The sequence below is a fragment of the Antechinus flavipes genome, chromosome 3 (genome assembly GCF_016432865.1).
Source record: "Antechinus flavipes isolate AdamAnt ecotype Samford, QLD, Australia chromosome 3, AdamAnt_v2, whole genome shotgun sequence".
Classification (NCBI taxonomy): Eukaryota; Metazoa; Chordata; class Mammalia; order Dasyuromorphia; family Dasyuridae; genus Antechinus; species Antechinus flavipes.
Window position 1 is genome coordinate 522,607,735 of NC_067400.1, and position 21,500 is coordinate 522,629,234.

Sequence of the window (21,500 nt, forward strand, 5' to 3'; positions counted from 1 at the left end):
CTCTCTTGTTATTCCAAATTGTAAACGTAAAGCTTTAGAAGTCTGATGATATTTAGAATGAGATGCTTGGGCTGCCTGAAATAAAGGAGTATTGGCCAACATAGTTAGAAGGCTATCTGCCTTTGATTTACCATTAAAAATAGAACCTGGAAGTCCACTATGAGAGTGAACATGCAAGATATAAATCTTTCCTGGATGCTTTCTCACTTGCTCTTGAAGTTCCTTAAAGAGCTGATATATCTTAGAGGCTACAAATTTTATTTGGGCTGTGGCAATTCTTTGTACCACACCTACTAAATAGACCGAATCATATATTATATTTATATCTCATAGATAATAAGTAAGAGCTAGAATGATTGCATACAATTCATTCTGCTGAGTGGACTGAAAAGGAGTTCCAGCTAATCTCTTTATAGTTAAGTCACGAGAGTATACAGCACAAATGTTATGTTTGGAGGCATCTGTAAAGATAGTCCTTTAAGAGGAACCTTAGAAGCCTTTTCTTCAAGAATCCATTGCCAATTATGTAATAGTCAGGTTATCTTTAATGGAGACTCATGTGTAAAAATTTGGAGCCATGGCCAATAAAATTTGCCACTCTTGGATGGTCTCGCAGCATACAATTAATTTGTGCGTTAGTATAAAATGTGCACATTTTGTCAGGTCTTATCCCAGATAATTGTACTGCTCGCTTAATGGCCTTTAATAAAATTCTAGCCACAAGCACTGGGTAAGGAGTAAGGCTTTGTTCTGGTTGTGCTGGGAGATTCACCCACTCTATCACACTGTCTCCTTGATGAAGGACTGCTGTGGATGCCTCTTCTGTAGCAAAAACTGGTATTTCCAAGGGTTTTTGAGTAACTCTTTCAACCACATTGGATAAAGCTAGTTCAACTTTTCTCAAAGCTTCTTGAGCTTCTTTTGTAAGCTGGCGTGGTGAATTTAAAGCACTGTCTCCCCTTAAAATGTCATATAATGGTTGTAACTGATAGGTAGTCAAGCCTAACACTGATCACATCCATTGGATATCTCCTATCAATTTCTGAAAGTCATTTAAGGTGTTTAGCTTCTCTGTTCTTAAAGAAAGCTTTTGTACTTTAAGCACTTAGGGTATACTTCATATCTTAAATATTGAAAATGAGCATGTCTTTGAATTTTTTCTGTAGTTATGTGCAATTTGTACTTCCTTAGTGTTTCTATGGTCTTTTGTAGACATGCTTCTAACACTTGTTCCTCAGGTGCACACCCCAAGATATCATCCATATAATGTAATAGCATAACTTTTGGAAATGCTTTTCTTACTGGAGTAAGAGCAGTAGCCACATACATTTGAAACATATTAGGGTTGTTTTTCATTCCCTGTGGCAAAACTGTCCATTCATATCTTTTATAAGGCTCAGCTAAGTTAACGTTGGGCACTGAAAAGGCAAATCTTTTCATATTCTCCTTATCTAGAGGGATATAATAGAAACAATACTTAATGTCTATAAGTCAAAGAGGCCATTTTCTAGGCACTTGAATAGGAGAAGGATGTCCAGGCTGAAGCGTTCCCATAGTTTCCATCAATTCATTTACTTTTCTTAAATCAGTCAACATCCTCCATTTTCCAGATTTCTTTTTTACAACAAATACGGGGGAATTCTAAGGAATTAGAGAAGGTTGTGAGTGTCCTTGGTCAACTTGTTCCTACTATATCTAATAAGGCCTGAATTCTATCACTAGTTAAGGGCCACTGTTCTACCCACACTGGTATATCACTTTTCCATTAAATGGGAACAGGTAAGAGTACTGGGAAGCCTTCAACAGCAGCCCTGCCTAAAAAAACGAGGTACTCATTTGTAATCTTAACTGTTGTAAAATGTCTCTTCCCCACAGAATGATGGGGATTTTTTCAACTATAAAAGGAGTAAAAACTCCTGTTTCACCTCCAAAAGTCCATCTCAAAGGGGTAGCACTAACTTCAACTGCTATTGATCCTCCTACACCAGACATGTAGATGTCTGCCTTAATCTTTGGCCAGTGACTGGGCCAGTTGGCACCTCTAATGACTTAGGATCTGCACCTGTGTCTACCAATGCTTCCAGTGATATGCCATTTATATAGATAGTGAGCATAGGTTGGTCGGCTATAACTGCTGCAGTCTAGAATATTCCTGGATTCTGTTGCTTGGAATCAGAATCTGGGCGATTATCACCAGATTGCTTATTAGGAGTCTGTATCAGTAAACCTGATGCTGTTACTTCTCCTGGTTGATAAGTCACACATTGTCTACCTGTATTACTGACTAGGATATTAGCTACATATTCCCCAGTTTCCCACATCAATGTATGGATGGACACTGTTTTGTAAGTGCTCTCAGAAGGTGAAATGGTCAAGCCTACTGTGCCTGGAGGCAAGGGATCCATAGGCTGGAGAGGAACAGATTTCACATCTCCAGGGGATATCTCAGTTGTCTCAGCTGCATACAACTTATTCTCCCCAATTGTAATCCCTTTGTCCCATCAGATTGCTTCTTGGCTGATTGGTCATGTCTGAGTACTGAACTTCTAAAGGCTCTTTAAATGTAGCATTGGCTGCCATCATGCCCCAAGTATTTTGTGTTTTGGGCCCTGGGGCTGGGTCCTCCATCCCGTTTCCCTGAATTAATCTATATTCTGATGCCCAATGGAAGCCTCTGTTGCATTTTGGACATGGGGTTTTGGGTCTTGTTCTCCCACCCTGTTTTCTCATTCTGTCTGCATGCCAACTTGAGCTTTTTCATATTCATAGCTTTTGTACTTTATCACATTGAAAGCATTGATGAGTCTCTCTGGAAGTCCCTTGCCAAAAGGAACCCTGTCTTCCCATTTTTGGATCTTGGGAAATCTGAATCATAGCCTGGCTATAAAAGGTATTTGTGCCCACTGTGGCACAGGATCTCCTCTAAAGGAGCATCCTTGTGTAGTCTTAGTATAATTCTTTTACAAACCTCATTAGCATTTTCTTGAGCAAGTTGCCTTATCATAATTTCTGTTGCTGTATTTTTATCAATAGTTCGTATAACAGCTATCTGCAGATGTCCCACAAAATCAGTAAAGGGTTCATTTGGACCTTGGGCTACTTTCGTGAAGGCTTCTCCTCTGTCTTGTTTACCCGGGATAAAGCCCCATTCTTTGATAGCAGCAGCAGCAATTTGCTCATATGCTGCTATGGGGTGATTGATATGTACTGAAGTATCTGCATAAGAACCTACACCTGTTAGTTGGTCTTAGGTGATTGGAGTATTAACTCCACTTTGACTATTTCATTAGACTTGTATCCTACAGAGCTCACTATATTCAAAAAGCTACAACATGTTTTGTCCAGGTTCTAAGCATGTCCTTGTTATAGATTTCCAATCACTAGGGTTAAAACTTCATAAGCCAAATTCTGTAATAACATCTCAACATAAGATGATGTAGACCCATAAAGAGTGCAAACTTTTTTCAGGTGTTTGATAATTTCTAGATTAAAAGGCATGTATCTTCTCCTTTCTTGATCTGAAGAGTTAAGCTGCTCAATCACAGGATAAATTTCTATTCTCAAATCAGCTGTGTTCTGCCCTTCCTCTTTGGCTTTAAGTAGTGCCTCTTGCAGTCGAGTCATGGTGGGGGGGGAGGAGGTAATTGCTTGGGGAAGGAGGTGCTGGTGATATCACTGCCCTTCCCACTCCTCCTCCTCCTCCCTCTACCCAGGAAGGTGAAGTTGATGGGGGAGGGTCAAGAACCTGCTCAGGTGTAGTCAGTATTGAAGCTGGGCTGTGAGCGTGAGAATCACCATGTCCTTTAAGTTCCCCCTGCCTTTTGGCAATATTATTATTAACCTCTCCCTTGTCATCCCCTTTCTTCTCACACTTTCTTATCTGGCTGTTCTGAAAACTTCTTTCTTCTAGAACTTGTGGGATTCTTTAAGGCCATTTGTATTACATAATGTTTCCTTAGAAATTGAATCAGGACCTTTATCATTGTAGTATTCACATAGTTGCTCTCCTACTAGTTTCCAGTTATCTGCCTCTATTTTTTCTTCCTTGAAGAACCAAGGGCATGTGCATTCTGATGTATCCAAGAGTCCACCAATCTGCTCCCAAGTTACAAGCAAACCTTGCCTCTTTATTAGTCTGAGTATGCTTTCTATAGAGCTTCCACGGGGTGGGGATGGGGGTAAGGGTGGGGGAGAATCTTTTTCTAATATCTGCCCCATTTCAGCTAGACAATGAGAGTTATTGTTTAGCTCTTAACAAAGTAAGTTTCTTGTTTGTCTATTAAAATACCTTATTTCCTGGTCACAGGGACTTCTTCAGTGAAATGAGGGTCCTTGGTCCACATGTTGGACACTAAATGTAAAGTACAGGCTAGCTCCCTGGAGGCCCCAGGGTCAGCCAGAGTCAGGATAAATTAAAATCCTTGGTCTTTAGGGGGAGAAGTAAAGGAGGCAGGCAAGCAGAATCCTGGATTCTGGAGTCCGGAGTCACCAACTTCTCTTCTCCCCTTACTGCCAAGTGCCTCTGGCCTCTCTCCCTCTGACTTCCAGTCCTTTCCTATGGTTATCTTAACACCAAACATTCAGCAAGCACCAAGGGTGAGAAGAGCCATTTATCCAAATATATGCTAATGGAGTCATTATCTCACATGGGATAGGTAATTAGCCTTAAGTGCTCGGTTGTCTGATTCAAGCATACCTTTTTGGAGTTTCAGCCCTTTATATGTTCCCTTTGCTAATTCCATGTTCATGAACTCTAAAATTTCTTTATCTGATCATCTTTTAGGGGGAGGGTGGGGAGGTGAGGCAATTAAGTGATTTGTCCAGAATCACATAGTTAGTAAGTGTTGTGTCTGATGTCAGATTTGAACTCAGGGCTATTACTGTATCCTCTGTGCCACCTAGTTGCTCCTAACTGATCATCTTTTCTATTTTACCATTACACCTTTCCTTCTATCCTAATTCTGTTCTTCATCCTCTAGTTTTTTTATTTTGAAGTTCTTTCCCAGGACATCACCCTTACACTGGCTACACAATTTTCATTTACCTTTTTCAACTCCTTAATGAATGAATTAAGTTTTTCATTGTCCTTTATATTCAAATCCTCTGTCCCCTTTTTCAGTTGCCAGTATTATTAAACCCTACCTTTACCTTACCTTAGATTACCCTCACCATTCACTTTTGTTTGCTACTATTCATATGCTGCTGAGCAGAATTAGACAGTCACTGAACTAAGTTGCTAGAGTCTACATTTCACCTGGGCTCTCACTCTAGCAAGACCATCTTTCCCATCACTTTAATTGGTTCATTATCCTACTGACCCCTGCAGCTATTTTAAACCTTTTCATTCTTCCTGGTACCTGCAGACATGCTTCTTTCTCCCTCTAAACTGAGGGTGTTATTTCATACTGCATCAAAAAATGGAGGCTATTCATGGATTGCATTCTTTTTTCTTTTCTTTTTCCTACTTCACTAAGATGTCTTCTCCCATCATCTCCTTATCTACCCTTGTTTCCAGTAAAAAAAAAAAAAAATTGACCCTTTTTGCCAAAGCAAAGCTCTCTACATCAAGGATTCTTAAACTTTTTTTTCCCATGGACTCTTTTGGCTGTCTGCTTAGAGACCTCTTTTCAAAATAATGCCTCCAACTGCATAAAATACATAAAATTACAAAGGAAAATAATTATATTAAAATGCAATATTAAAATATTTATTTTTTATTTTCAATAGTAATTTTCCAAATATATGCAAAGACAGTTTTAAACATTCATTTTTGTAAGACTTTGTGTTTCAACTTTTTCTTCCTCCATCCCTTACTTCCCCCTATCCCAAGACAGCAAGCAATCTGATATAGGTTAAATACATGAAATTCTTTAAACATATTTCTGTATGTTGCTTATTGTACAAGAAAAATCAGACCAAAAGGGGGAAAAAAACACAAGAAAGAAGAAAGCAAACCAAAAACTAAAAGGTAAAAATACTGTACTTTAATCTGCATTCAGTCTCTATAGTTCCCTTTGTGGATACAGATGGCATTTTCCTTCCCAAATCTATTGGCATTTCTTTGAATCATTGCATCATTGAGAAGAGCCAAGTCTATCATAGTAGATTATCACCTAATCTTATTGTTACTGTGTACAACATTCTCTTCGTTCTGCTCACTTAACTCTGCTTCAATTCATATAAGTCTTTCCAGGCTTTTCTTAAATCAGCCTGCTCATAGAAATGAGATATTTATTAGAAACACTGACTATAAAAAAAATGTCCCACCTTTCTGCTTTCCTTTTCATTTTGGCTGAATTTATTTTCCTTGTGTTTTTCTTTCTATCTCTTGCTGCTAGGCTTTGATGGTAACTTAAGAGAAATGCTAGTGATTAATGTGAGTTTATTTTGTGTCCTTCAACTTTGCTAAAGTTATTCATTCTTTCTATTAGTTTTTTAGTTGCTTTTTTAGGATTCTCTAAATATACCATCATATCATCTCCAAAAAGTGATAGTTTTGTTTCCTTATTACCTACTCTCATTCCTTCAATTTCTTTTTCTTATTTTATTGCTAAAGCCAACATTTCTAGCACAATATTGAATAATAGTGGTTATAATGGACAACTTTGTTTCATCCCTGATGTTTATTGGGAGTACTTCTAGCTTATTCCTGTTGCATATAATACTTGCTGATGGCTTTATATAGGTTGTACTTATTATTTTAAGGGAAATTCCATTTATTCCTGTGCTCTTTAATATTTTTATTAGGAATGGGTGTTGTATTTTGTCAAATGCTTTTTTCTATATCTTTTGAAATAATCATATGATTTTTATTAGTTTTGTTACTGATGTTGGTCAGTTATGCTGATAGTTTTCCAAAATGTTTGTTTTTAAAAATAATTTCATAGATAGGCCCTAGGCTAAAATATGAATTATGTAGATTTTAATCTAATCCTCAGCCTCTCCTATATTCTTCAACAGATCTTACTATCATCCCCACTTCTTCTCTAATCTTTGCTTCTTCTTTATGCACTATCTTCTTCCATTCTGCCTAAAAAAAAACATACCATTTAATCCAATCACCCCTGATGCTATCAACTTATATTTCTTCTCTACTTAGAGTAGACTCCTTTAAAAAGCTATCTATACCTCCTTTTCCTCCTTCCACTCTCTTCTAAATCTGTGCAGTCTGGCTTCTGATTTCATTATTCAACTGAAAGCTCTCTCCAAAGGAACCAGTGGTTTCTTAATTACCAGATCTAATTGTCTTTTCTCCAAACTCATTTTTCTTGGCCTTTGACACTCTCTTCCCAAATACTTTTTCCTTTCTAGGTGTTTATGGTATTGCCCTCTCTTGATTTTCTTTCTTCCTCTTTGAATGCCTCTCTAACTCTTTTATTAGAACTTCATCTAAATCACTTCCATCAACCATGGTTGTCCCTTTGATATTCTATACTGAGCCTGTTTCCCTCGTGCTTCTATATTAGGTCACTTGGTGATCTCTTCAGTTTCTATGTATTCAGCTGCTACCTTTATGCAGATGATACCCATATCTAGATTCCCTGGCCTTTCTCCTTCCCTCATGGGTATACTTTTATCTTACTCTCCCCCCATTGACAGATTCAAACATTTCACATCTTAATAGATAGTTTCATGGATTGCTGTGGACAAAATAAAATTTTAATGAATCCCTCTAAGTTTAAGATTCAATCACACTGGAGCCATACTTGAAGTCTTTCTAGGCTGGTAAGAAGCCAGAGCTTTTCGCTTCCTGGCATAGGCTTTGATAACATAGAGTAACCTTGAAGCAGCTTTGGAGCATGACTTCAGTGAAGAATGAAAACTTGTTCATTCTTTTTTTGACTTTTAGCTTTGAAACATTGTGAAAGCACATCTTGTTATATGAATCTTGTTCTCAGAACATTGGATTAGGCTGATTGATTGATAGTAAACATTCTAAGTAATTCAGTACTGTCAAGTGATCTAATGTATGAATTTGCTTTAGAAAATGCCAAGCTTAGAGAAAATCCACAGAAATACTATTATTGATCAGTAACAGCCAATGTGGCCTAAAAAAATAGAGCCCAAGACTGTTCTAGAAGATATTCCTCTCCAGGGTCAAATTGGACTAGATGACTGGATGGTCCCTGAAGGAGCATCAAGAAACCATTAACTCACCTGGTGGTTTTTTTAAGTCTCTTTCTCTCGTTGCCTCAGTTTCTTCCTCTGTAAAGTGAGGGTGTCGGTACCAGATCTCCATGTCAGCTGAGTTACACCTGCATCCTCTGTGATCAGTCAGCAAGCATCAGTGGAGCAGCTGCTCTCTGCCAGCTCCTTTGTTTCCCTGGGAATTAGAGGAATAAAGATTCTGGCAAAAACAATCTCTGACCTCAGGGAGTTCACAGTTTAGCCATTGGCCAGGGAAGACACATATTCATTAGGTAGGTGGGTATTGGGCATTGTTTGGTTGTGTCCAGTGAGTGTCCGAGTCCAGTGACTCCACCAAGATGAGTCTTTCTACTTCAGCTCTGTCTGCATGTTGGTGCCACCTGGCTGTCCCAGGTGGGTAGGCAGATATTCCATAGGTATATATACATGATAGAAGTGATTGAGGGGATAGGACACAGCAGGAGATCAGGAAAATCATTTTGTAGAAAACAGAACTTGACCTGATCCTGGAGGGAAACTAGACATTTTAAGAAGCAAAAATGGAAAAAAGTATATATTCCAAGCCATGGGTTAGTCTCTTGGTATTTAAGTGATTTACCTATACACAACTATTTAAATATCAGAGAATATAGATTATAGAGTGCTGGAGTTGAAACTAGGAAGACCTATACTTGAATCCCTCTTCAAGTCAAGGTACTTTTAAAGAAATGTACGACTTTGGCTTTGGTGACATAGCTCATGTTTCTTTTCTAAAAAATAATTACACTATATAATCATTTTCAGATCCAATCAATAATATAAACAACACCTCTCCTACTCTGTGTGGTCTTGGCTTCTGTTGAGTGAAATTCCCCAAATTTGAGTTCCAAAAACAAATCAGAATTACAGTTAAGTACTTAATATTTGGTATAATTAAAAGAGCACTGGACTTGGAGTCAGAGGACCTAGCTTTAAGTCCTGACTCTGCCATTTAAGAGCTATGTGATCTTAGATCTTTGTATTCAGGTATACCACAAGATCTTATTTTTGACTTACTGAAAAGTCCCCAAACAAAGGAACAATAGCCACTCTGATACATGGCCTCCTTACAGAGATGGGCTGTGATTATAGTTCTCAGAGGTTCTTGTACAGCTCCAGATCCAGAATTGGATGACTTTCCAGAATATGTTGTAGTTTAGAGCCTTCCACAATACTTACTTATGTGAATCTTACCAATGGAGCAAGTATTTACTCACTTTACAAAACTGGAAAGCAATCTGGCAGAAATTGTGTATAGATTAATATCCAACACTAAGATAAAGATAAAATATATACATGAATCGGATTTAAATTTATTTATTTATTTTTATATCATAAGAAAATTAGAAAAATATGAAACATTTTCTCAACAAACTTGTGGATAGGAGAAGAATTCATGAATAAACAAGAGATAGAGAACATGGTGAGATGTAAAATGTATCATTTTGATTACATTAAATTTAAAAGGTTTTATAGCCCTTTGTACATAGTTCCAAATTACTCTCCAGAGTGACTGGATCAGTTCATAGTTCTACCAACAATACTAGTGTCCCAGTTTTTCCACATCCCCTCCACTATTCATCATTATCTTTTCCTGTCATTTTAACCAAACTAATAGGTGTGATATAGTACCTCAGAGTTGTTTTAATTTGCATTTCTCTAATCAGTAGTGATGAAAGCATTTTTTCATATGACTATAGATGGCTTTAATTTCTTCATCTGAAAATTGTCTGTGCATAATCTTTGATCTAGCAGTGTTAGTATTGGATCAGTATCCCTAAGAGATTATAGAAGAAGGGAAAGGACTCACATATGCAAAAATGTTTGTAGCAGCTATTTTGTGGTAGCAAAGAAATGAAAAATGAATGGCTGCCCGTCAGTTGGGGAATGGCTGAATAATTTATGATATATGAATATAATAGAATATTATTGTTCTATAAGAAATGATGAGCAGGCTGATTTTAGAAAAACCTGGAAAGACTTGTATGAACTGATGCTGATTTAAGTGAGCAGAACCAAGAGAATATTATACATAGTAACAGGAAGATTACATGATGATCAACTATGACAGATTTGGCTTTTCTGAGCAATGCATTGATTCAAAACAATTCCAATAGATTTGCGATGGAAAATGACATCTGCATCCAGAGACAGAACTATGGAGACTAAATGCAGATCAAAGTATATTATTTTTCACCTTTTTTTGTTGTTATTATTGTTGTTTTCTTTTTCTTGTGTTTTTTCCCTTTTGTACTGATTTTTCTTTCACAAAATGACTAATGTGGAAATGTTTAAAATGATTTCATATGTATGACAAAAGAAAATTTAAGATTTTGTAAAGAGAAAACCATTGTAGCCAAGATTTGAAGGAAAGCAGAAAATTGGGGGGAAATGTTATAAAAAAAAGTTTTTTCTATAAAGATCTCACTTTTCAAATATATAGAGAACTTTATTATAATGTGCATCATTCCCAATTGGCAAATTGTCAAAGGATATGAACAGGCAGTTTTTCAATGAAGAAATCAAGACTATTCATAGTTATATGGAAATATGTTCTCAATCATAGCACAAATAAGCAAATAAAAACAACTTTAAAATATTATCTCATACCTGACATTAATACAGTGTTGGTGGACCATTTTGGAGACCAATCTGCAATTATGCCCAAAGAGTTATAAAACTACCTTATACCCTTTGACCCAGCAACACTACTATTAGATGTGTTTCCCTAAGTGATTTCTAAAATATTTAAAGCTGCTCTCTTTGTGATGGCAAAGAACCGCAAATTAAGGGGATTCTCTTCACTTGGAGAATGTCTAAACAAATTGAAGTATATGATTGTAATGGAACATTACAGTCTGATAAGAACAGTTGATATGTTGATAAGCAGGTTGATTTTAGAAAAACATGGAAAGACTTGCATGAAATGAAAAGTGAAATGAGTAGAACCAAGAGAATCTTGCATACAATAACAGCAATATCATTCAAAGAATAATTGTGAACAGCCAACTTATTCTGAGTATTATAACAACTCAGGTCAACTATAAAGGACCTATGAAGATGCAGAAAAAGAAACTCCAGAAAAGTAACTTAAAATGTAACTTCTTCCAAATTAAATTTTTTTAAAAAGAAATATTATAGGATCAGGTTTTCTATTATATTCTCTACATTGCTCGTTTTTTTCATTATTCTTTGCTGATCTTTTTAAAGCAATTCTAAATTGTAATTTAATTTCTTCCCCATGGTTTCTGTTTTGTTTTGTTTTGTTTTGCTTAGAGCTCTTTGTTTTGTTTATGACTTTTTCTTTGGTATTTATTCTTATTCAACTTATCTGAATTTGTTATTCATCCATTTGGAGTCTTCTCTTGGTGTTCTTGCATAGTTTCATTTTTCACCCATCACTTCTGATCTTTTAGTTGGTTCTATTGCAAATAATTTTTAAATTTTTTATCTTATTTGTATTCCTTACTTTTCTTATCTTTTATTTTCATAGATTTTTTTTAAATCCTTTCTTTCTTTGTTGTTTCTTTTTTCAACTCCATTTTCCATAGATCTGCTCACTAGAATAATATTCTTTTCCAGTGCCATCCTCTCTTTACCCTCATCTATTTCACTATCCAGACTTTATGCCTCTCTGTCAGGATTTCTAACCTTACTTCCAATTCCTATAATAAGCCTCTTTTATCAATCTAGGTTTTCAGGTCTGAAAATTCCTTTATAGAAAATCTCTGTGCCACCAGAAGGGAGTCCCCAAAACTCCCTACTCTTGCACCAAATTCCAAGGGATTGCAGGGGAGCCAAACTTCTCCATTTGGTTCTCTGAACCCCAAACCTGCTACTAGACCTTATCATTTTACTCCTTGACCACCAGAAACCCTAAATCTAAACTTCATCACTATGACCTTGAATTTACAGGCTTTATTATTATTATTTTAGAAATAAGAAAACAGAATCTCAGGGAGGTTAAGTGAACTTATTCAGAGTCACATACTTAGTAAGCATCAGAACCTGAACTACACCTAGACCTTCCTGACTACAGGTCCTGCACTCAGTGCCACCCTCTACCATACTGGTTCTCTAATTCAGCCACTTCATTTTTACTAAGAAAGAAAGTAAGAAGTAAGGCTCCAAAAGGTAAGAAGACCTGCACATAGTTACTCACTCGGATGTTTGTGCCTTAGAAAGACCTCTATCCCTACAGTGGCCTCCTCAGAGAGCAAGAGTTCCCCTGGTGAGAAGTTTGACTCTTTACAAACCTCAAGTTAATTTCAGGGGAATACAAAGAGGGTGCAATTCAGTAAAATTCACTACAGGGAAGGGCCATTTGGCTTTCCAGATACCTTATATTCTTTCCCTCCATAGGGTGGACTCAACCCTGAGGTAGAAGCAGAAGTCTGGAGATTTATGTTAGATCCCTGGGGGATCTGGAGAGGGAAGCAGATTTTTTTTGATTCTTTGTGTGCTCAGGTACAAGTCCTTCACATGTTTTATGGGCTGAATAAAGCCTGGCCTATAGTCATTGTTATGTTAGTCTACGTATTTATATGAGAGCTTTACTTTTTTCTATGGAGACTTAGACACCAGCCAAATTTTTATGTTCCTAGGGGTAAATGGAGGGAAGAAGCAAGCCAGATTCTGATATTGCTAGGGCAACCCTGAATGAGAAAGATTATATGAGAAACTTGCATGATTGAAGTTGGCATATAAAAACCCAAAGCTTTAGTTGTGGGCCACAGGTTATTTGCCTAAGGTTATACAGGTAGTAAAAGAGCTGAGATTTGAACTAGTCTTCTAATTCCAAAATCAGTGTTCTGCCCATAGCACCATTCTGTCTACTTCCTTTACTTATCTAAAACAGTTTCTTTAGCTGGTGTACATGGATTCAATCTGTGACTAAGCTTCAGGGGATCCAAGAACTTGAATGGGGAAAAAAAAAATCACATTTTTATTTTCACTAGTCTCTAACTGAAATCTTGTATATCCTTCAATCATTTATTCTATGAAGTAGTCCATAGGCTTCCCCAGACAAAGAGAAGTTTAGTCCAAAGCTAAATAGAACCAAACTCATCCCTCTTCCATAGGAAAGCCCTTCCTGTACTTGAAGACAGCTGGCATGGCTTCCCTAAGTCTTTCCCACACAAACATAAATAATGACCTTGACAACTCTGAGATACCACTACACACCTGTCAAACTGGCTAAGATGACAGGGAAAGATAATGTGGAATGTTGGAAGGGATGTGGGAAAACAGGGGCACTGATACATTGTTGGTGGAACTGTGAACACATCCAGTCATTCTGGAGAGCAATTTGGAACTATGCTCAAAAAATTATCAAACTGTGCATACCCATTTGATCCAGCAGTGTTTCTACTGGGCTTATACCCCAAAGAGATACTAAAGAAGGGAAAGGGACCTGTATGTGCAAGAATGTTTGTGGCAGCCCTCTTTGTAGTAGCCAGAAACTGGAAAATGAAAGGATGCCCATCAATTGGAAAATGGCTAAATAAATTGTGGTATATGAACGTTATGGAATATTATTGTTCTGTAAGAAATGACCAGCAGGATGAATACAGAGAGGCCTAGAGAGACTTACATGAACTGATGCTGAGTGAAATGAGCAGGACCAGGAGATGATTATATACTTCAACAACAATACTATATGATGATCAATTCTGATGGACCTGGCCATCTTCAGCAATGAGATGAACCAAATCAGTTCCAATAGAGCAGTAATGAATAGAACCAGCTACACCCAGCAAAAGAACTCTGGGAAATGAGTGTCAACCACTACATAGAATTCCCAATCCCTCTATTTTTGTCCACCTGCATTTTTGATTTCCTTCACAAGTTAATTGTTCACCATTTCAAAGTCCGATTCTTCTTGTGCAGCACAATAACTGTTTGGACATGTATACATATATTGTATTTAACATATAATTTAACATGTTTCACATGTATTGGTCAACCTGCCATCTGGGGGAGGGATGGGGGAAGGAGGAGAAAAATTGGAACAAAAGGTTTTGCAATTGTCAATGCTGAAAAATTACCCACAATATATCTTGTAAATAAAAAGCTATAATAAAATAAATAAATAAATAATAAGCTTGAAATGGCCTATTCAATAATCCCCCAGAAATTCACAGTTCCTAATTACCATTTCTCCTTCCAACACTGCCATGAATATTCTAGTGTCCTTTCCTTGTATTCACTCCCTTATTTCTTTCCCTTTCTTTCCCTTATTTCATTTACCTTGAGGCTGCCTTAGTGTGTTGAGAAGATCATTGTTAAACTGCAGAATATAACACAGGAGGAAAACTAAGGTGATGAAAGGCCTCAAACTCATACTATTCAAAAATTTGTTGAAGAAACTAGAAATGTTTAGCCTGAAAAAAAGGAAGTCTTACAAATATGAAAATATATTTAAAAGACAAAAGAGTTGTACATGTTTAACCTTTATTGATTGCTTACTGCCTTGGGGAGGAGGGAAATAAGGGAAAGAGAGAGAAAATTTGGAATACAATAGTCTTACAAAAATGAATGCTGAAAACTATCTTGACATGTATTTGGAAAAATGAAATACTATTGAAAAATTTTTAAAGGAATAATAAAAGAAAAAAAAAAGCAAGTCTTATTGAAAGTGCTGTCCTCTGTAAGATCTAACCCTAATTCAACTATTCTGAACCTGTTTCCTCTGCTATTAAAAGAGTACTTGTAGCATCTAGCTGATAGGATTACTTGAGGATTACTATGAACTCAACTGGGTTATTGCTTAAAGATTTTTGTAAATCTTTAAGTTGTGTGTAAATGAGTCATTATAACATCATTATAAAGATAAATAAATAAGTTAGGGTTCATACTCTAATGGGACTTTGGCTCCAGTAAGGAAAATAATGCACACTTTGACAACAACAAAAGCAAACTAGAATATGAAATATAAAGGAATATATTTTTGCATTCTGAGAAAGGAAAAACTTTTACCAAATAGTGGGAGAAGGCCAATGAAACTGAACAAAAGAGGATACCATTTACATAATGGTGTCAAATATTAATAAAATTAAGATCAGAAAGAAAGAAAGGGCAATAAAGAAAAGTATTAGTAAGAGTAAATAGATGACATTCTAAAAAATTCAAAAAATAATTCTAAACTAAAACATCTTTTCATATGGACTTATTAGAGAAAAAAAGACTTTTCATGGGTCAAAAGGAACTAAAAAATACTTTTCTTCCAGATTCCATAAACTGACAGTGTTCCTTGGACATAGTGTAATATTCAAGGTCTCTGGGGAATAAGAGGCCAAGATATCCTTTTATGCCCCTTAGCTTTATGCTATTTATGAATGCCTCATTCATGCCCAAACACTATCCATTAATTTTCTGGAATATAGTATTTGATCTGAATTAGGCCATTCCACTAAGGATGAGATCAAATGAAGATTGTCTAGCTAAGGAATGAGTCAGGAATATAGCTTCAGAGTCTGAATCTCATATGTATTCATTTCTTTAAAGGTTTTGGAGAGGAGGTTTATATTTCATATATGGATTGGATTGTATGGTCTTTGAGTTCCCTTCCAGCTTTCATATGAGCTTACATATAATATTTATCCTGGATTACTATTTTTGTATTAGCAGTTGGTGGTATGGGACTAAAACTAAGGGGAGGGAAGAAGAGTGAGAGAATGAGAATTTCTCTTCATAGAGATGATAACTAAAACTAGGAGCTGATTAAGGTCACTATGTATGAAGGTGAAAAACAGAAAAGGACACAACAGAGTCGTGGGATGTGCCAACAATGAGTGTGGATTTTGTGGATGTTGGTTCAGCATAAGACACTGACTGAGGAGTGGTCAGACAGGTGGGAGGAGAAACAAGAGATAAAAATGTCAAGAAAACCCTGGTAAAGAGAATCCAGGAAGAGAGAGGAGTCAACAAAATTGCACATTTCAGAGATTGAGAAAGATGAGGATTGAGAAAGACCAATGAAAAAAACAGGATCTTGCTGTCATTACATTCTAGAAGCTTCATGAGTTCTTGCTTCATCTAAATTCTAGCAGTTGGAAACTGAACATTGAACTTGGAATTAAAAGACCTATGATTAACGCCTGATTCTTGTAGTTAATAGCTTTGTGGTCTTACATAAATCACTAGATTTCTTGAAGTCTCAGCTTCATAATGTGTTAGAAGGGGATTGTCACACTTAGACTTCTTGCTTCAGTGGAATGTTGTTAGGAAAGGGTGTTGAAATTTGAGGCACTATGGAAATGTAAACTACTATTATTGTTTTCCTTGCCAAAGAGGAGCCCTAATGGCCGTGTGCACTCTGTATGTGTTCTCTGATTAGCAGACCAGAAAGTGATATGTGAAAGAAGCATTTATTAAGTGCCAATTTATTATGTACAAAACATCTTATGAAGCACTAAAGATACAAACAGAGTGAGAATGCAGACACTGGGGTTCAACTACAAGGCAAATGGAAATTCCCAATGATCCTTAAGGTACAAGACAGATGATAACACATCTTCTCTAGTGTTTTTTCCATGGATAAAATTAGTTTCAGATGTTGAATCTTTGACAGTGCCAAAGGCTTTGGTGGTAGAACTTATTTCTAGGTCTTGGGTAGTTGTGCCTCTGGAGGAAGCAGTGACCACAGCACCTGCAGAAGCAATTGATTGTTCATGTCTCTACAAGGATTGCTTCACTGGGTGATAGACCAATCAGATTAATCAAGAAGCATTTGTTAAGTAATTGCTATATGCCAGGCACTATGCTAAGTTTTGGGACACAAATATAAACTGACATTTTATCAGAAGAGACAAAAGTACAAATATAAATTATATGCAAAGTAAAACATATATAAAATGAATACATTGTCATTAAATATAAGGCAGTTTGGAAGGACTATAAATGGACATCAAGCAAAAATAAAGTAATTGCTCCATTTTTTTAATTCTTTTCTCTCCATTTGTCTCCATAGATTATTAAGCTGAAAGCTGAAGCACGCCTAGACCTCCTGAAACAAATTGGGGTTTCTGTAGACACGTGGCTGAAAAGTGCAATGAACCAAGTAATGGAGGAATTGGAGAATGAGCGATGGGCCAGCCTTCCTGCAGTGGCCAATAATGGCTCCTTGCACTTGGTACTGTTTTTTGTTTCCATTATTGACTGGTCTTTTTACCAGCTGTTGCTGTTGTGTTGGGTCCACATGCTTAATAAGTTGGGTTAGGGAAAAGTAAAAGAGAGCCTCAGGATAATGAAGACTGATAGGCTTCAAGTTCCATTAAACCTCTGCTTCTCGTTTATAAAAATGGATAATAGTATTATTAACATTCTCTTCCTTCTTCTCCCTTCATTTCCCTTTGGTAAAATGTTTTACAAAATTTGGAGCACTATAGTAATACATAGTAGTAGCTCTTGTTTGACTAATGCTTTAAAATTTGCCAAACACTTGCCTCCCATATCCCTGAGAAATACAAAACCCAGGCTCCTATCCTTGGCACTGTGCTTTCTCTGAGTGGCAGCGATTCTCCTTAATTGTTAGTATGAATAATTATAATCACTTCTCTAACTACATTTTCTCTCATCTATAAAAAACATCTTCATACCACTTTCCTGGTAGGGTTATTCAGAGGGAAGTACTTTGTGAACCAAAGTCTGTGAGAATGGGAGCTGTAGTTGTTACCACTCATCAATAGGTGCCTTTTCTGAATACCATCATAGAAGAAGAGAGAACAAAACTGAGCCCAAGAGCTAGTCAAGTCCAAATCACATGTGGACTTAGAACATGGGTCTTCTGATTCCAAATCCAGCATTCTATTCACCATACCCCCGCCTCACACTCTAATAGTAGTCTTTAAGGATTAGAAAGCATTTTACATTCATTATCTCATTTGAACTTTATAGTAATCCTCAGTGAGAAATATGAAAAGTTTTAGTTTGCATCTATGATTTCAAATCCATCATATTCCTACAGTTCTGCTTCTCTTCTGTGTACAAAAATAATAATGATTGCCTAGTTTATTTTTAAAAGTATTTTGTTAATTTTGAGATCCTGAAAAAACTTGAGCATTTCATTTTTCTTTTTTTTTAACATTTTTTAAAATAACTTTTTATTGACAGAGCCCATGCCTGGGTAATTTTTTTTTACATTATCCCTTGCACTCACTCCCTCCACCTCCTCCCCTAGATGGCAAGCAGTCCTATACATGTTAAATATGTCACAGCATATCCTAGATACAATATATGTTTGCAGAACTGAACAGATCTCTTGTTGCATAGGAAGAATTGGATTCAGAAGGTAAAAATAACCCGGGAAGAAAGACAAAAATGCAAGCAATTTAAATTCATTTCCCAGTGTTCTTTCTTTGGGTGTATCTGCTTCTGTCCATCCTTGATCAATTGAAACTGAGTTAGAGCTTCTCTTTGTCAAAGAAATCCACTTCCATCAGAATACATCCTCAAACAGTATCGTTGTTGAGGTATATAATGATCTCCTGGTTCTGCTCATTTCACTTAGCATCAGTTCATATAAGTCTCGCCAGTCCTCTCTGTATTCATCCTGCTGGTCATTTCTTACAGACAATAATATTCCATAATATTCATATACCACAATTTACCCAGCCATTCTCTAATTGATGGGCATCCATTCATTTTCCAGCTTCTAGCCACTACAAACAGGGCTGCCACAAACATTTTGGCACATACAGGTCCCTTTCCTTTCTTTAGTATCTCTTTGGGGTATAAGCCCAATAGAAACACTGCTGGATCAAAGGATATGCACAGTTTGATAACTTTTTGAGCATAGTTCCAAATTGCTCTCCAGAATGGCTGGATGTGTTCACAATTCCACCAACAATGTATCAGTGTCCCTGTTTTCCCACATCCCCTCCAACATTCCATATTATCTTTCTCTGTCATTCTAGCCAATCTGATAGGTGTGTAGTGGTATCTCAGAATTGTCTTAATTTGCATTTCTCTGATTAATAATGACTTGGAGCATCTTTTCATATGACTAGAAATAGTTTCAATTTCTTCATCTGAGAATTGTCTGTTCATATCCTTTGACCATTTATCAATTGGAGAATGGCTTGATTTCTTATAAATTAGAGTCAATTCTCTATATATTTTGGAAATGAGGCCTTTATCAGAACCTTTGACTGTAAAAATGTTTTCCCAGTTTATTGTTTCCCTTCTAATCTTGTCTGCATTTGTTTTGTTTGTACAAAAACTTTTCAGTTTGATCTAATCAAAATTTTCTATTTTGTGGTCATTAGCAATCTCTAGTTCTTCTTTGGTCATAAATTCCTTCCTCTTCCACAAGTCTGAGAGGTAAACTATCCTATGCTCTTCCAATTTATTTATAATCTCATTCTTTATGCTTAGGTCATGAACCCATTTTGACCTTATCTTGGTGTATGGTGTTAAGTGTAGGTCAATGCCTAGTTTCTGCCATACTGATTTCCAATTTTCCCAGTAGTTTTTGTCTGATAATGAGTTCTTATCCCAAAAACTGGGGTCTTTGGGTTTGTCAAACACTAGATTATTAAAGTTATTGGCTGTTTTGTCCTTTGAACCTAACCTATTCCATGGATCAACTAGTCTATTTCTTAGCCAATACCAGATGATTTTAGTAACCACGAGCATTTCATTTTTCAAAGTACTTTTACATACAGTATTTCCTTTGGTCCTCTAGGTCATGTGATATTAGGAGAAACAGTAGTATAATAATCTGACAAAGCCACCATAGGTCTGAGTCCATCTGTGGGATCTGTGGCCTCTTAGAGCCTTGGAATTCAGCTAGCTCAGGGTGGGTTAAACCAGGTGATCTCTTGGGCTTATTGGATATGGAATCCAATGAGCACCATTTTGATGGATGAGACCCAGAGAAGTAATTTGCCCACTATCTCTCACCAATTAGTAACAAGTAACTCTCGTTCTTTTTACTGCTTCTTTTCCCCCGCCATACCATTCAGTTATCAGTAGCCTTACTGGAAAAATCAAAGACCAAAATTAGAATTCCTGGAAGGTTCATCATTTTCACATCTAGTTTGTTTTCCTGTTGGGAGAACATTTGCATAATGAAAGATGAAACTGCCATGTGGGTGTACATTTGTTGACTTTGAATGTCTGTGGGAAGATTTTATGTCAGATTTATTTCTAAATCACTATTAGCTATAATGATGTAAGTGGGTGGCTGTTTTTTTTTTTTTTTTTTTAACTTGGCTCCTACAGACTCAAGTTAGTAGCCAACTTGGCTCAGGAAAATGGAAAGGTTGTTTTTGTTTTTGTTTTAATCTTTTTTACAGGACCAAGGACTCTGGGCCATGGTTGAGGCCTTCCCATTACTGGGGTGTGGTATCTTCTATTCATTCATGTTGTGTAGTTGTCCCTGGCTGTGGGTTGGAGAGTCTGGGACCTTTGCCATAAATGGATCTTAGCCCAACAACTTAATTTGTGTTTCCCTAGACCAGGACCTTTTCTGGTCAAGATAAGTCCAGGAAAAAGAACCCCATAGGATATGAAAAGACCCAGGGAAAAAATGCTTATTTATCTAATTTTGCATTTCCAAACTATCATACTTGTCCCTTTTTTCTTTGCAGGTATTAAAGCTTTCTATAGCTCTTTAAAGTTTACAAAGCATTTCTTTAGCAATTCTACCTGGTAGGGAGTTTAAATAGTATTATTCCTATTTTATAGATGAGGAATTTGATCTGACACTTCTAGGATCACATAGTAAGTATTAGAGTCAGGACTCAAACCTGGATCTTCTAAACTATAAATTTGGCACTAGTATGATGACCCTCTTCCTGTTGTACCCATCATGACAGCCTGGGCTCTCAGAGAATCTTGGAGCTACCTCAGAAAGCAGCTGGTCCAGTTCTTGTCGGAAATACAGATTCCCCAACAGCTCCCTTGATGACTGTTCATTCAGTCTTGCCTTTGACCTGCTGAAGGACCTGTTCCCTTATGCATTGACACCAGTGCTTGCAAAGTCTGATTGAGCTGTTGCTGTGTAAGGTCAGACGTTTGGAGCTGAATGGGACTTCACAGATCACCTATCACAAACCCAACCTCTAAAGTAGAAGATAAGATTCAGGGAGATTTCATCACTTGCCCAAGGTCATGTAGGTCAATGCTATACAGATGGAATTTGAACCTAAATCTTTAAATCTAAAATCATCACTCTTTTTCTGCTGTATCATATTTTGCCCCCTAGAGGCAAAATGATTTGTCCAGGCTCTTGGGGGAATAATTAATAGCAGAATCAGAAAGCTGAGTCCAAATGTTCTGATTTACAATGATAATAGCCAGTATTTATACAATGCTGTAAGGTTTACAAA

The 21,500-nt window shown here is 36.7% G+C and overlaps 1 protein-coding gene across 3 annotated transcripts in view; it reads left to right on the top strand.

The window, feature by feature from the left end:
- Nucleotides 1-21,500, top strand: part of FCHSD2 (FCH and double SH3 domains 2) — a 365,055-nt gene that overhangs the window by 295,241 nt on the left and 48,314 nt on the right. For all 3 annotated transcript variants that reach the window (XM_051987185.1, XM_051987184.1, XM_051987183.1), the window contains one exon: nucleotides 17,138-17,299. In XM_051987185.1, the coding sequence (XP_051843145.1) occupies nucleotides 17,138-17,299 (162 nt within the window). The remainder of the gene's footprint in view (nucleotides 1-17,137; nucleotides 17,300-21,500) is intronic.